The sequence below is a fragment of the Cyclospora cayetanensis genome, unplaced genomic scaffold, assembly GCF_002999335.1.
Source record: "Cyclospora cayetanensis isolate NF1_C8 unplaced genomic scaffold, CcayRef3 CcayRef3_contig_55, whole genome shotgun sequence".
NCBI classification, from domain to species: Eukaryota; Apicomplexa; class Conoidasida; order Eucoccidiorida; family Eimeriidae; genus Cyclospora; species Cyclospora cayetanensis.
Window position 1 is genome coordinate 36,011 of NW_020312535.1, and position 13,316 is coordinate 49,326.

Consider the following 13,316-nt stretch of genomic DNA (forward strand, 5'->3'; position numbering starts at 1 on the left):
CGACTTTAGCGGACATGGATCATCCTATACCATTCGCATAAAACCACGAGAACGTCTTTGACTCCAATCTCCCCTTAACTGCACCAGTTAATTACCAACTTCTCCACTGTAGTACTCTTTGCAAAGCACGCTAAGCATGCTGCTTTCTTTTTTTATCTGATGTGCCCTACCGGGTCCACACAATAGAGAATTTTATACTCCCTCAGTGTGATCTCCTGCTTCAACGATCAGCGCTACGGCTGTTGTAGTCCTCCCTACGCAGGCGATTTTATAAGATGGATGGATGCAGCTCCAGCAGGCAGAGGTTGTACGGCGTCGGATGTTTTGATGAAAAGCTGAAGAGCCAAAACTCTAGAGGTCTCCATACTATGCTAAGAAGCGAATGCAACATACCTTTCTGCAAATGGCTTGAGAGCTATATTTCAGGTTAAATCTAGATAATGTAGGTGCGAGACCCATGCCCCCGGAATTCCGGCGTATGTCCGGTGGATCTGCATATGCCTGCTTTCTACGAAATGTTCTGTTGTAGCGCATTTTCTAAGCTTTTGCTTTGTTGGGAGCTTGTTGTAAGTTGAGGTGCTATCGTCGCTTGCCGACATTCCCTGAGCTTCGTGGCAAGCTCCTGAGTGTATACTTGCATCTGCAGTTTATGAGCTCTGAGGACATCAGAGCACGCAAAGCGCGTGCCTGGTGACAATGCGCAGCAATAATTTGAATTTATATGGGTAAAGTTATAGAATGCTTGAATGGCATGCTCGATCCTGGTGTGTGGCGTTCCTCCTCTTTCGCCACGTTCCGTGCTCCATGGCATGCGAGGATTGTTAACACACCAAATGCTGTTTGCCAAAGGCATTCCCACGTCGAGCAGAACCCTATATTTGCTCTGCAGCTCTCTGCGTTGTAGGCATCGGTATGTATGCACTGGATCCATATGTATCTGGGTGAATACTGGGATGTTAGAGAGAGATACTTCTTGGAAAATGCAAAGTGGCGCACTGCTCGGTATGTCTTTATATATGTATCCCCAGAGCATGACTACTCAGCCCGTTGTTTATGTATATACCATGAGAGAGTATTAATGGTGGTTAATGCCCTTATGGTCTTTCCTGAGTGCATGTCATCTCTTCTGGGCATGCAGAGTTAACTTGTAATATGGATCAATAGCTGTAGCTTTTGTACCGTTGCCATGTAGTAGTCTATTATACTCGATAAAATAAGCTGTAAATAGCGGTTCCTTGTACACAGGGCGCACTTTGCACCTTACCGGTGTGAAACCGGGACACTGAACTAGGTTAGTACTTATGCCGTCTTTTTTCTAGTGGGCAGCAAGCCAAAACACTGGAGTAGACCGTTTAGAGCGTCTCTGAGCACGGGGTGGCGGACGCCTGACCTCTATTGGCGACCAGCAAAACCCTTGTACATATTTTGCTTTGGTCGCCTGCTTGCTTAAAGCCTCTTCGCTCAATTGCTGGCGACGATTAGAGGGAGAGGCAGCCTTGATCAGTCAAGCTTTCCACCAACGATCTTAGAGATATGTACCGAGCTAGGGAATATATGTCGCTGGCTAACGGAGCAGACAACGAACATTTTTGTCACCTGTACTCCCATTTTAGCCATTTTTCTTTCGAGAGTACAAGATTTTGTTGGTCTGCTACTATCGGAACATGATTCAAGCGATTTTACTTTCGCTTATGAAGGCATTTGAGCAAGCATTTCGTTCTGGATGAAGGCGACCGCTGTCGATGCTCGGGCAATCTGCGCTTGGTGGTCTGGGAAATGTTGCAGTACCTGTGGAATATTTTGACCTAGGCAAAACATTGAATGAGTGTTTTGGGGCTCCCATAAGCTTGCTTTGGATTTACTAGTACAAATTTATTTGCTGTGCAGCTGACAGATCACAATTTGGGTCATGCAACAGTGCTATGATGCTATTTGAAGGTACCGACTAGATTGGACCCATAAAAAAGACAGTCCTAAAGCATGAACACTACTTGATTGAAGAAATACTATGAGTGCTGGAATGCAAGGTGTCTGTGGCTCGGAGAAGCCGTTTTGGACATGAGCACGTGGTATATGCGAAAGTGGCTTCAAAGCACACTTCACTGCGGCTCTGCAGGACGCCCACCCTACATTAGCACACGAAAGCAACTGTGAGTAGAAAAAGCACAGTTTTGTTTCATGAGGCGATTATATGGCTATAGCATATGCCATTCGAGCATGAGCGGTCAGCTTTGCAGGCAACTTACAGAGAGCTGTCAAACGTAAATGAAGAGGAGAGCAGCAACAAAGGAAGCAACACATCTCAGAAAGGTGGAGAACGCATCTAGACAACACCGATTTACGAGCACTGGTAGGAGAAGAAAGAGATAGCTCTGATCGCCTGACAGGTTGAACGAGAAATCCGCTCCCTAGGGTATACCTTATGAATGCCGGCGGGGTCTTTTGTCTAGGACCGCGCTGATAGTATTCCTTAGCAGTCGATTCCCCAGCTGGGTTCTATTAGCAACTGGGTGCATTCTGCAAAAACGGCAAAATGTTTAAAGGCCGCTTGTAACACCTATTAGAAGGTTGTGCGTGCCTCTCAAAATTATCTTTTGTGTATACGGCTACATGCACCACTTGACATGTCAATAATACTTGAATATTGTAGCGACAGCCTGATCCTGCAAACAACCTAAAAGTAGCACAGTTGAGTTTCAAGTTGCGCAGGAGTTCTCACGGGCCTCTAGGGGCCTCCAACACCATATCCTTTCTAGCCCACAAAAGCGAGAAGCAACCCAACTCTAGTATTACCTGTGTGGCTGACTAAGTACAAAACACGCAAGTTGAAGTAAATTATCTAAAATACATTGTACTATAGACCCTATGCAGTCTACCTACATGCGCACTAAGGGTTATCAAGCAATGCTGCAACTCACAAAATGGCTGTAGCTGTACATGGCGATTAATTCGGGACTAAACTCTACTGTTAAAGAAAAATTGAGGGAAACAAATGCAAGGCTTAAACCCCCAACACAAGCCATACTCTGACGAGATAGACTTCGAGTAATCTGCGAAGCAAGAGACTTTACGCACATTTGTCGCAGGTCTGCCAGGTAATGAATACCTAAATGCGCGCCCACAAACCTCAAAAATACACTTAAATCCAACATAAATCTATTGAACATCCAGCCTTCACAGAATGAAGTCAACGGTGGCCCTAGTGATGAGGAAGACTGCGAGAGCAAAGAATCCGAGCTGGAAGGCCACTCAGCCTTGCATGCTTCACTTGATGCTATTCTGGTGTGGCTGTTTTGCGAGGATGCGGAGAGTGTTTGAGTGGCCCTACAAGGGTCTGGGATAGTCCGAAGTGCATTATCAGTTTGAAAAAGTCGTACGACTCGGTAGTTGCAAAAGTCAAATACGGCAAAATATAGGTGGGTTTCATGCGTCTTAGATCAATTGCCTAACCTGTATCAATACGCCTAAAACGGATTGAATTCTCTTGAGTAAACTTCCGGGTTGTCACTCAATGGTCCCAGCCCCAGCCTCCACTGGCAGCCCCATTCAGCGTAGTCCAAGGGCCCCCTTGCCCATCCTACTATGGCAACCTGGCTCTGCGCTCCGGGCCATTGCAAGAAAACAGGCTTATTCATCTCCACGAAATCATATCCTCACGATCTGTTCAACATGTACCTTTCGGACTGTGCAAATCGTTCCTCTAGGTTCCTTGAAATGGCTCTGAAGGGCACCCTCCACACTGTCATAAGTTGACTGCATAAGGAACAGGCAATGCTCTAAAGTGTTGTGTCTCTGTTATGGGCATCCTGGGCTTTCTGGCGAACGGTTTACTGCATCGATTCCGGCATTCTGTTGAAGTGCGTTGGCACTTGGCCAATCGCTCATTGTTGCTGGTTACGGTTGAAGAATGAGGTATCGGAGAAATTGTAACATCCCATAAATACTTTTGAAGCACCGTAGGGTTGCCTTCGGAATTCAAACTAGGGCATTGTACAATAACGCCGGTGTCTGTTGTTGGTGGTGTTCGTGTGACGTTTACTCTCATGGCAAATCGAGGTGCTGGCACTGCTTTGGGCAGTTCTGCCACGTCTTCTCCTGAGGCACCTTCTTCGTCTTCTTCACCATCTGGCACCTCTTCAACCCCCATGGCTGCAGCTGACCAAACTTCATGCAATGCCCGCGGTCTTTTCCGCTTAGGGCCCCGTTCTCTTCATTCTCTTAGGCGTCTTAAGGAGCTGGAAGAGGCGGATGCTACCTTAGGTACTCTGCAGGGAAGTGAGTTTTCGAGAGCAGAACCGAGTGATTCAATAGGGTCTACAGGTGCCGCCACAGCTCCTGAGGATGCTGCGGACGGAGGCTCGGATAGCGATGATGATACATTTGAGGTGGTCAGAAGCATGAAGGATCTGCAACGCATGCGCGGAGGGCCACGGAAGGGCTTGGATGTTCGTGCTGGACTAGAGGAAGTAACCGAGGAGAACGAAGATGAGGAGGAAGAAGACGCTATGGGCCTCCTTGAGAAGAATTTCGCCGCCGGGGGCCCTGGATCTGGCTCAGATCGACACTTGTGAGAACGCTTTTAGGATCTAGGACGCTGAGAGAATGGGAGAGGGGGGGCCTGGCATCCCGTTGTTGCTAAGAAAAAGATAGTACTTTGTAGAGAAGCAGCCCCGGGCTGACGCTGGTACGGTTTTTCATGTGCGTGTCCGAATCAGGGAGGAGTTTCTGCGCGAGAGAATGAAAAATAAAGAGCACGAAAGTCGCGAGGAGAGGGCCATAAGGGAGCATGATGTGGTAGACAAGATGCGGGACCTGTACGCCATCCCAGACCACTTGAAGGTAAACCGGGGACGGCTTCTGCACGAATGTATGAGCTCCAGCTTCACATAGTTGCTTGTCTGCATAGGACCCGAACTGATTAGACCTTTCAAATAGTGGCTGCGTGCAGCTGCATTCATTCGCATTGTTCTCAATGAACTGAGAAGCTCTGATTCAGCGTTTGTTGTTTGCTCTGCTGTTTGCATGGGGGCCCCAGGTAGCTGACAAAACAGAGGTATACAAGGATCAGATGAACTGGGTCACAGGCCTTGTCGAGGTCGAGCTTCCGATGGAGTGAGTGCATACAGGGTGTCAGAGTAATGCGTGTCTAACGGGAGTATGCTGGAAATTTATAGGGCCTAGAGCTAATCGGTGGAAGACATGGCCACGTAGTACGTGCGGCCGAATTTGAGCATTTGTGCTCCGTTTTGTGGGTTGGGTTGCAGGAACAAACTGAAGAACATTGAGGCTACGGAAAGGGCTAAGCGCCAACTCCTTCGAAAGGGTTTGCTTGAAGAAGCGTGAGTCCCAACTTGCGCAACTGTGCTACTTAACAACCGGCGATAGAGCCGCAAGCGCGCGCACATGGCCGATGGTGCAAGTTGCACCACTGGCACACCCTCATGTTGCAACCATCAGTGTTTGTACATTCAATTTATTGCGATGCCACAGCGAGGAAAACCCAGATGACCCTGATGTTGTTCGAAAAACCGCCTTTGGACAGCGTTATACTTGGTACATTCCGGATTACCAGTATAAGAAGAAGCATGGTCCACAAGTGAGGCAGTGCTGAAATCTGCAACCCGCCTATCACCAGTGTCTATATAACTTAATTCTGCTGCACATTGACCATGGTGGTGTTACTGGTTCCATCGTTGCGCGCAATTGGATGTCACACTTTACGGTTTCCGGTTTCGTGCGACAACTCGCAGGCACAAAAGGCCCGGGATGGGCATGAGGTCAAGCAGTTTGCGAAAAGGACGAAGCGGATGAATGAGGGCAGAGGCAGAGTTGGCATTGCGCCTATGTGAGCACCTGTGATTCGCGCTTCGTGGAACGGTATCTTATGCCAGGAATGCGCTCCCCAGGTGTACTGCTACCCACGGAACCGTAAAAAGCCATTAGCAGGTGTTTTGGCAGGCCAAAGGGGGCAGCAGTGGCGGTTCACCTTTTTCAAGCTTGGCACGGACGTTAGAGGAAAGACGAATTTCCACGACGGCCACCAGGTGTCCACAGGTGTCCGTATCATTCTTCCTTACGTTGTAGGCAGGGAACTTTTACATAGTGGTGCCAAATGAAAAGCCCTTTTGCCTATAAAGGAGATAGTAAGTGCCAGCATACGTTCGGAGGAACGGGAAGCACATGTTTCTTGCGTGGGGCTTAAATATAGTGTTTGTTCCACTTAGTGTATCTACAAAGCGAACTACGCAAGAATTCTTTGCTTTAAGGCATTTTCTGAGAACTAAACTGATTATTGGTTGGATCTAATCCGGATTTGTGGCAGACACGACTGGCCGAAGCTACCGTGGCACTTATATGAGTTCTAGCCCGCGAGCCATTCCCACGCTTTCATATCAACGCCCTCAGCCCACCTTAAAACTCTTGCGTGATGGAAATTTGGGACAGTACAGCAAGGGCCATTACCTTTTGTTAGGAAACCAGTTGAAAAGGATCGTCAAACCCGCGACAGCTGCAGGGTCATGTCATGAGCACTACAGCAGTCTAATGGATGTTCTCGGGATGGCAGCCCAGGAGACTACACATGTAGCAGACTGAAAGGAGCTCCCTTTTCTGCGAGCACCATCTTTCTCCTAGCATATTAGGGCTCCGAACAATCTGGCGTGCTACTTGGTCCAAAAACCACTATAACTTAACACATCGTGAGCCAGAAGTAACTACACAGGCATACAATGTTACTAGGCAATTACCTTTGCCGGAATCACTCGCCTTCGGCTCACCCATGTGAATAGGCATTGGGGAAGATTAAAGATGATAATCGCGGGCTTCAATAGGACGTGCTGTGGGGTTACTGATCCTGTTCGCGCCTTATGGAAGCCGACTAGAGGGTAGTATTGATGCGGAAAAGCACAGCTCATTAGGCGTACGTAACATTAAGCAACATGCACCTCGATGAGCACCACGAGGATCTGGAGGCATCCAACGAGTCTACATAAGGGCAAGGCATTTCCAAGAATTTGTTGCCGTGGCAATATAAGAAACCCTGTTCAGAGCTTCGAATTATAGCGCTCTTGTCATACAGTTTGGCTCTTGTCAACAGGCGGCTGCTTCCACAGGTGTTCAAGTAAAGCTTTACCCCAGGGGCCAAACGTATGTGGTATTGTCAACGATCTAGCACATGCCTACAGAACGTGGCTGACGCAGATGCCCCCGCGCAACTGGTGTGTTGAAGTGTACTGCTATTCGACAAGCTGGTGGGGGGAACTGGCAGTCCCCACAGGCGTGCTCGTGTCTAAACAGACTAAAGCTCATCTTCTGCGTATCCTTGCTACTGGGAGAAATACATACAGGGCCCGCAAGCAGAGCAGTGAGCTCAAAATAACATATTTCTTTGCCCCTCTCTTCTCCCGGCGGCTTTTTGTGGCTGCGGTACCTCGCAAATGTGTGTACCCTGTCATTCGTTGAACTACTGATGAATGCCCTTCGAGTACCAACGTATAATGCTTTAATGCACAGTTTCCTTGACGGTGGGGTGGGCGAAGAAAAAAAACGTACTTGCATATTCCCACGGCATGTAACCAGCTAGTTTGGCTGTTTGTGCTTATTGCCTCCACGCAGTCGTGGGACCCAGCATGACTACACACCTGTAAACACGCGGGATATGGTTCATTAGCGCTACACCATCATGTGGCCTTTGCCTAAGCTTCATCGTTATGCAGCGGTGAACTAGTGAATGTGTTCCACCTAGTGCGTTGGCATTAAGTCATCCGCCGCCTCGGAACACACAAGCGCCAAGGCGCATTGACGTTAACATGCCAGGGTCAAGCAAAATTTGGATAAACACCTATTCGAAGGATACCTACACCCACGCGACCACAAGGCGCTGAGTGGACGCAGCGGCTTCGCTGGGTCTTATGTTATTGCAGCAAAGGAGATGCAAAACCCCGGAAGCAGTTTGAGCCTCTGGTATTCGCTCTCCTAAAAGGACGACCCTCAGATTCTACAAGTGGATCACTGAAGTGACATACAGCTAGCCTGTTGATCAAGCAACAAGAGCCGGAGCCGCACAATACATACGAAATAGAAGGCTTTTCGCCCTACTCTTGCACAGCGCCCCTACGGGCAACGCATACTACGCTGAGGGGGCGAAAGGAGCTTGCCGCCGCCAAATACTATTAATACGTGCAAAACGGTGTATTACCCATATACAGATTGACAGCGAAAGATACGGACACATCCAACAAAAAAAAAAGCGGAGTTTACACTGCAGGAGGCCCTGTTTCACCACGATCTGTTTATCCCACACAACTAGGGGACTGTGCATACGCTACCTAGGATTAGCGCTGTATAAATATACCGTTTCGGTGAGCGCCGACGACGAAGGCATATGGCCTTGCAACTAAAAAAAACCTACCATTCAGGCCAAATAACTAACCGCCACGGACATGGGACTGCGTACTGGGCAGTTCAGTCCATAAAGCTACAGAAATGCGCGCAGTCGCCCCCTTTACATTCGCAATGCGGATCATTCAACCCGTAGCAGCACATAATGCAGCTACTGCCTTTGCTCGTTCTGTAATCACCTGGGATGGAACGGAATCACAGGCTGGAGGCCTGGGATACCGATGGATACCCTCAAAGAGGCAGGCTGGGCGTCGTCCCCCCTTCTGTTGCTGCGGCTGCTTGCGGAATTCCTCTTGCTACTTGCTTGGCGGGAAGCCTCTCTGGACTCATCTTGATGCTCCTCGCCTTTCTCGTTGCTCCCGACCGCACGCCCGTGGGTTGGGCGGGCAGTGTCTGCGCCTCTCGCAGTGCTCCTTTTAGCGGAGTCTGCCGTGATGTGGCGGCGGCCTTCTGCCGTTGCGCCACTCGTCTCAAGCATGGAACTGCCCTCTGTCGTCCTCTTGATGTCATACAGGGGCCTGCTAGAGCATACAGCTGTCCTCGGCTGGATTCCCGGAACATGCAAACCGTTCCCTGAGGATGTGAATGCACTTGCTACGCCGCCAGCAGAGACCCCCATTCTAGTAACTTCTGACGAACGTTTGAGACGCTGCACCCTCTGGCACCTCGCTGATCTAGCAACCGCGTCTATCCGATCTCTATGCCTTCCCCGTAAAGCAGCACCAGAGGATATGCCGGCAACAGCACCAACAACGGCTCCCACAGCCGCGCCCACGGGTCCACCCGCAATGGCACCAACGCTCACCCCCACTAGCGCAGCAGCACCTCCTCCCTGCACCCCCCACCAGCGGCTTTTGCCGCGCGCTGCGGAAGCCAACTCTCCAACTCCTGCTGCAGTATGATCTGCTGCTGCTCCGGTCTGCTCCTCCGCTACATGCAAAAGCTCTGTGCTCTTCCCCACATCGGCTGCTACGTGCAGCTGCAACTCGCGCAGCGCGGTGACGCAGCGCTCTACCTGCTGCAGCTGTTTCAGCTGCTCTTTCCTCTCAGTAAGAATCTGCTGCTTCTCGTAATCCTCATGGACTTCGACCAAAGCAGCGGCCTCCCACAGGCCTCTTTCTGGGGACCGTCTTGGGGCACTCCTGGCACTGGGGGGCCCAATAAGGAGTGGAGGGAGGCCCTGTGCACACCCATGTTGCCAGATGCCTCCTGAGTTCCTACTTGAAGAAAAGCATCCATCAAGCTCCTTCTCCGCCTCCTCCTCAGAACCCCTCTCTGGGCTCCACAAGATGCTGGCGGTCCTCTTTCGCCTCTGTGGGTGCTCAAAGTGTGATCCATAAACAGATAATCTATATCGGGAACCTAGAGGGTTGCAGTGCCAGGTGATGCGAGCAGGCACGTCGTCCTTCGAGAGGCCATCCACACACCTGACCTCACAACCCGCCGCCCCACCACTGCTGCTCCTCCTGCGGGTGCTATTGCTTCGAGCTGCTTCTGCTTCCTCGGGAGGTTTTAACGCTCGGGCAGGTTCCCGTAGCAGCTCAGCATTTGACTGAACAAGCCGCAAAAGTCGCGAGTATTGTTGTTGCTGCTGGGCAAAATCGCGGCGTAGCTTCGCCAAAAGTAAATCAGTGCCAACTGCCGTACCATCGGTGGAAGGCGATTCCAGCAGCAAGGAGGAAAGGCGCGCATGCAACGACTGACAAACCACAACTCCTTCGGCAACAGATCGCCTTAGCTGCTGAGCTTCCTCCAGCCGCAGCTTCTGCTGCTGCAGCATGAGGCCAGTCTTATCGAAAGCGCCCGAGGGCTTCCACGACCTCTCTCCGGTCATCCGTTGCTGCCTCTGTTGTTGTTCATGCTGGTATTCTGTAGCATCAAGCTCCTCCTGCTGCACCTGCCTCTGCAGCCGCTGCAACTGTCGTTCCGTCCGCTGTACAAAAGACGCATAGTCGCGTAGTAGCAAAGCAATATCCGGAGCTGATAATGGAGGGACTTGCGGTTTCTTTGCACCGCAACCTGCGCTGCTACTACTGGCACTGCTGGTGCTGTTCCCCCTGCTGCTTTCGTTGGCGCATCTGTTGTTCTTCCCGTTTTTGAATGTTTCGCCGTCATTCGCACGATCCGGCGACGCAGCAGCTGGGTTTAAGTGATGCTGCGATGATACAGAAGGGCCCACATCGCAAGCACCGCCGCCAATACTTTTGCAGCCAGTCCTGCAGCTTGTGCTGCCGCTGTTTTCCCTGCCCCTTCTAGCGCCGGTGCTTTCCTGAATAACTGTGTTGGAACTGGTTGAGATAGCACCCTCAGAAGGGCGACGAGGAACCGCGCGGATGCTATCGCCACTGTCAGTCTCGATGGGTCCTCCTGTTTGCTTTTGGAGTGGTGGCTCTGCGACACTCCGAGTAGCAAACGTGTAAGATAACCGCCCCTTCAAGACCAGCGGTGCGGCGGTATGTTGCTGGTGCTGCTGCTGGCTTCCCCCCTCCTGCTCCTGTTTGAGGATCTCTGGAGGAGCCTGCCCGGGAGTCCCTTTCATAGTTCCTTGTTTAAACTGCTCTGGCTTGCATAACTCCACCAAAGTAGCAGGTGCTGCAAGAGCTGGCTCATGTGCTGCCGCGTGCGGAGGCGTTACCGCAGCAACCGCACGATAACCTTCCCCTGGCCCAGTCTTTGTCCACGCATGCTGCATTATGAGCAGTGGGCAATGCCACCTATGCTCGAGCTCCAGTGGCTGCAACTGCGCCTGCTGGTGCAGCTGTCTGGCAGCAGCCGCTGCACGCGCGTGGGACAAACACGAGGACTCCTAAAGGCAGTTCAAGCTTTGAGGTCCATTCCGTGTGTACAAATCGGCATACATGTAGCATTAAGGAATTAACACATCGTCTAGAAGCGTAGGAAGGCGATCGCCACAGTGGCTGTTGCCTTAGGCCCCAAAGCGATGCTTTGTGGTTGAAGGTGGCGGTGGAAAATCCACAAGAAATTCGATGGTCTTTGATTCCAAATAAGCTCCCGAGATACAAACAAGTGACTATTTCTGCAAACTGGGCGCAAGTTGCGTTGGTAGCATTCTCTTCGCCGCGGCGCTCAGTGGGACTTCACAGCAGCGAAGGACAACATCCACATGCATGGGCAGAGCCGGACCAACAGCACCAAGCCAGGAACCCATTTAAGCCTATAAAAGTAAGGATAATCTTTATGATTCCTACGTAGAGTGCAATTATTCTAGGTGAAGTAGAGGGTTTCATGCAACTTCCTCTTTTCTATGCACGTAGGAGAGGCAATAGGTCCTCTCTTTGAGTCCCTATAGTAGCTAGTGCTTTTAGAACGGTTGAACTCATTTGCGGCATTCAGATAGACTGCACCGAGCATTGAAAAGCCCTTCAAATAGCGAGGCTTTAGCGCAATGCAGCCCACGTCTCTATCACAGGATTTGTAGGGAGCCGATGCAGCGCGACAAAGTACACTCGAACACTTTCTGCAAAACGAATTTCATATAAGTGCAGATTGGTAACAAATCGACGAATCTGTGTTCATGTTACTTTTCCAATGCAGAGTATTGCTTGCTGCATACCGAAAGTCGCAGGTTTGTGTGCTTGTGTGCTAAATACGATGTGCGACTATCTGCGTTTGCTTGAAAAGCTTGTAGAGTGCAGCTACAAGCACACCAAATATATTTTTTCCTCATGCCGGCAATTCTAGGGGTCTTTGGCGGGGGAAGGATGAAGCGCTTGGATAAAATGTTTGCTAAATTGCTTGTATAAATTTTTGGAAACGTATGCCAACTTCCCTTAAGGTTTAAATTGAATCTGAAGCTAATTGACTCTTTGCAGAAATTCGAGACAGTAGTAAAGTGCATAACACCGCATGTTTCGATGGAGTGCCTCCACAGTTATCCAATGGCCGAGGATGCGGTGGGATGTCAGATTTCCCTTGAACAGTTGTCTGGCTTGGATAATGTTGTCTGGTGATCCAATAATCTGGACTTTTCTGGGAACAGTCCAGGAAGAGTATGTTTCATGGCGATGGAAGTAGGTGGTGGCACAACGCCTATTGGGGAGGCCGAGGCAGACCATAAGCAAATACAAACGCATTAGCACCGTACCTGGTAGGATGCCACCATTTTCAGCCAAAGAAGTTATCATGAATGTGTTCAGAAGGCTGTGCTGACCAAAAAACAAATGGAGGTTTTAAAGGGGGCAAATATTTGAAGAATTTGCTGCCCAGTCGGAAGAGTATTTTGAGGTTCCATTTAGGGTCACCTTTTGAAGACCATTCCTTGTAGACTCGATACAAGCTTGATACCGAGTTAAAAATTGTTTTCAAAGGAGTTCCCGTCTACCCCAGGCATCACCTTTTAAAGTACCGAACGGTGGGAAGATGGTAAGCTAGGCTGCGACGTGGCTGCATTATGCATACACTCAGAGCATCCGCAGGTAGTTGCGCAAAGCATATTGCACGCATGCACACACCATTCCGTCTTGCCATGGCCATGAATAACCAGCGCTACACTGTCTTTTCAGAGCCATATGAACAGACCAGCAAAATAGGCAATATTTCAAGCGGTTTTTTTGGTATATAGTCAGTGCATTAGAAAGTGCCTAAGCGTACCTACGGCCGGTGCACCTTCCCTTCCATTTTGAAGCACACGACTGCGTTATTCCAAAATGTGCCCCTCAAACCCAAACGCATGTACGGTAACAGGAGAGTTTCCGCCCTATCGCCACTCCCTAGGCGCGCAGGAATGCGTTTGCATTGCAAATGAGACAGTCACAGTGGGCACCTGGCCTTGAAGCGAAATAACAGAGAAGATAGACAAACACTAGCCATCACCAACCGAGGAGGATCGTGCCAGCGTGATGTTCAACTGTCGTCGGGGCGCTGAAATGTGTGAGCCTCCGGCTAAGAGACAAAAG

General features: G+C 50.1%; 2 protein-coding genes across 2 annotated transcripts; one reads left to right on the forward strand and one right to left on the reverse strand.

The window, feature by feature from the left end:
- The first annotated feature begins 4,043 nt into the window (after positions 1-4,043).
- On the forward strand, positions 4,044-5,849 carry LOC34618573 (protein COP1 SUPPRESSOR 2). The gene is made up of 6 exons (XM_022731897.2): positions 4,044-4,567; positions 4,716-4,839; positions 5,036-5,112; positions 5,265-5,339; positions 5,491-5,596; positions 5,751-5,849. Exons 1-6 carry the CDS (start codon positions 4,044-4,046, stop codon positions 5,847-5,849), a joined length of 1,005 nt encoding a protein of 334 aa, XP_022590665.2.
- Positions 5,850-8,575: 2,726 nt separating this feature from the next.
- On the reverse strand, positions 8,576-11,092 carry LOC34618572. Its single transcript, XM_026334968.1, has 4 exons — positions 10,919-11,092; positions 10,591-10,791; positions 9,883-10,444; positions 8,576-9,762 (listed from the first exon to the last, which is right to left on the reverse strand). Exons 1-4 carry the CDS (start codon positions 11,090-11,092, stop codon positions 8,576-8,578), a joined length of 2,124 nt encoding a protein of 707 aa, XP_026190753.1.
- Positions 11,093-13,316: the final 2,224 nt, after the last annotated feature.